General features: G+C 59.3%; 1 protein-coding gene across 1 annotated transcript in view; it reads left to right on the top strand.

Moving 5' to 3' along the window:
* Positions 1 to 234: 234 nt before the first annotated feature.
* The window catches only part of BCS1L (BCS1 ubiquinol-cytochrome c reductase complex chaperone), a 3887-nt gene continuing 2509 nt past the window's right edge, over positions 235 to 1612 (top strand). The window contains exons 1-3 of the mRNA XM_010174168.1: positions 235 to 616; positions 892 to 1031; positions 1146 to 1340. Of these exons, the coding sequence (XP_010172470.1) occupies positions 297 to 616; positions 892 to 1031; positions 1146 to 1340 (655 nt within the window). The 5' untranslated portion in view covers positions 235 to 296. The remainder of the gene's footprint in view (positions 617 to 891; positions 1032 to 1145; positions 1341 to 1612) is intronic.

Genomic DNA, 1612 nt, shown 5'->3' with positions numbered 1-1612 from the left:
CTGGGAGCCTCCAGCTCATGGTCCCCTCCTGCCCCCCTCACCCAGAGGCTACAGAGAGGGAGGAGGCTTCCGTGGCCAGCAGCTGTCTGAACCCCCGGTAATAAGATAAGCAGGGGTGAGGGGGATGCGAATGTGCCAGGCTGCCTTTCGCCTTGGGAACCAGCCACGATAAAGGCCAGGCAACTGGGGGGGATCTGTTGCATCCCCCACTGCCATTCAGCCCTTCTCTTTCCACGCAGGTTTGTTTCCAGAGTGCAGAGACGATGCTGCGGAAAGGAGCCACCTAACCTCCCACAATGCCCTTTTCTGACTTTGTCTTGGCACTGAAGGACAACCCCTACTTTGGGGCTGGGTTTGGCCTTGTTGGGGTGGGCACAGCCCTGGCGTTAGCCCGGAAAGGGGCCCAGTTTGGACTGGTGGCTTTCAGGCGCCATTACATGATCACCTTGGAGGTGCCCAGCAAGGATAAGAGCTACCACTGGCTGCTCAACTGGATCTCCCACCACGCCAAGCACACGCAGCACCTCAGCGTCGAGACATCCTACCTGCAGCATGAAAGTGGGCGCGTCAGCACCAAGTTTGACTTTGTCCCCAGCCCCGGGAACCATTTCATCTGGTAAGGGAGGGCAGGGGGAAACCAGTCTGGGGACTGACCCTCATTTTGGCAAGGAAACTCCAACCTGAGGGGCCCATGGAGGCAGCAGAGAGGATCTTGCCTCTTCTTTGGGTCTGAATTAGGGTAGGAGATTGAGAGTAGCGAGAGGAGTCTGTATTCATCAGCATGAAGTGATTCTTTACCCGAGATGAGTGTTCCCTGTGATGCACAACCTGGGCTGGGCTCAGCTGAATGGTGCTGGACCACCTTCCCCCAACCCTGTCTTCCCATCCCAGGTATCGCAGGAAGTGGATTCGCATTGAGCGCAACCGGGAGAAGCAGATGATCGACCTGCACACAGGGACCCCCTGGGAGTCTGTCACCTTCACTGCCCTGGGCACCAACCGCGAGATCTTCTTCAATATCCTTCGGGAAGGTCTGTAGCAGAGCTGCATGGGGCCTGCCTGGGAACAGCCTGCTCCCTGGAGGTGCCCATGGCTTCATGGATATACTTTTCCCTGCCAGCTGTCCCCTCTGCCTCTCTCTGCAGCCCGGGAGCTGGCACTGCAGCAGCAGGAGGGGAGGACGATCATGTACACGGCCATGGGAGCAGAGTGGCGGCAGTTCGGCTTCCCCCGCCGCCGGCGGCCTCTCAGCTCGGTGGTGCTGGAGGAAGGTGTGTCGGAGAGGCTGGTCCAGGACGTGAAGGAGTTCATCGACAACCCCAAGTGGTACAGCGAGAGAGGCAAGGCTCTGGTGTGACATCCTCCATACCCTGCCCAGCGCGGATCCTTCCCCCCCTGCAGCCACGGCACTGCCTCGGGCACATCCCACAAATGAGCCAGCCCTGGTGCTGAGGTCGGGCCTGGGTCTGCAAAGGGGCAAACTCCTCTGGGTTCAATCCAGTCCTGGAAACCATGATAAGCCGTGGAGTTCATTGCTCCTGCAGCGCTGCTGTGGGGTGGGGCAGGATGCCTGTGGTCCTCTCTGGAGAAGGCTGCAGAGAGATTTTTCCCT

This window comes from Antrostomus carolinensis, unplaced genomic scaffold (genome assembly GCF_000700745.2).
Source record: "Antrostomus carolinensis isolate BGI_N321 unplaced genomic scaffold, ASM70074v2 scaffold35528, whole genome shotgun sequence".
NCBI lineage: Eukaryota > Metazoa > Chordata > Aves > Caprimulgiformes > Caprimulgidae > Antrostomus > Antrostomus carolinensis.
The sequence above is the reverse complement of the archived record's forward strand: the minus strand, read 5'-3'. Positions and strand labels throughout refer to the sequence as shown.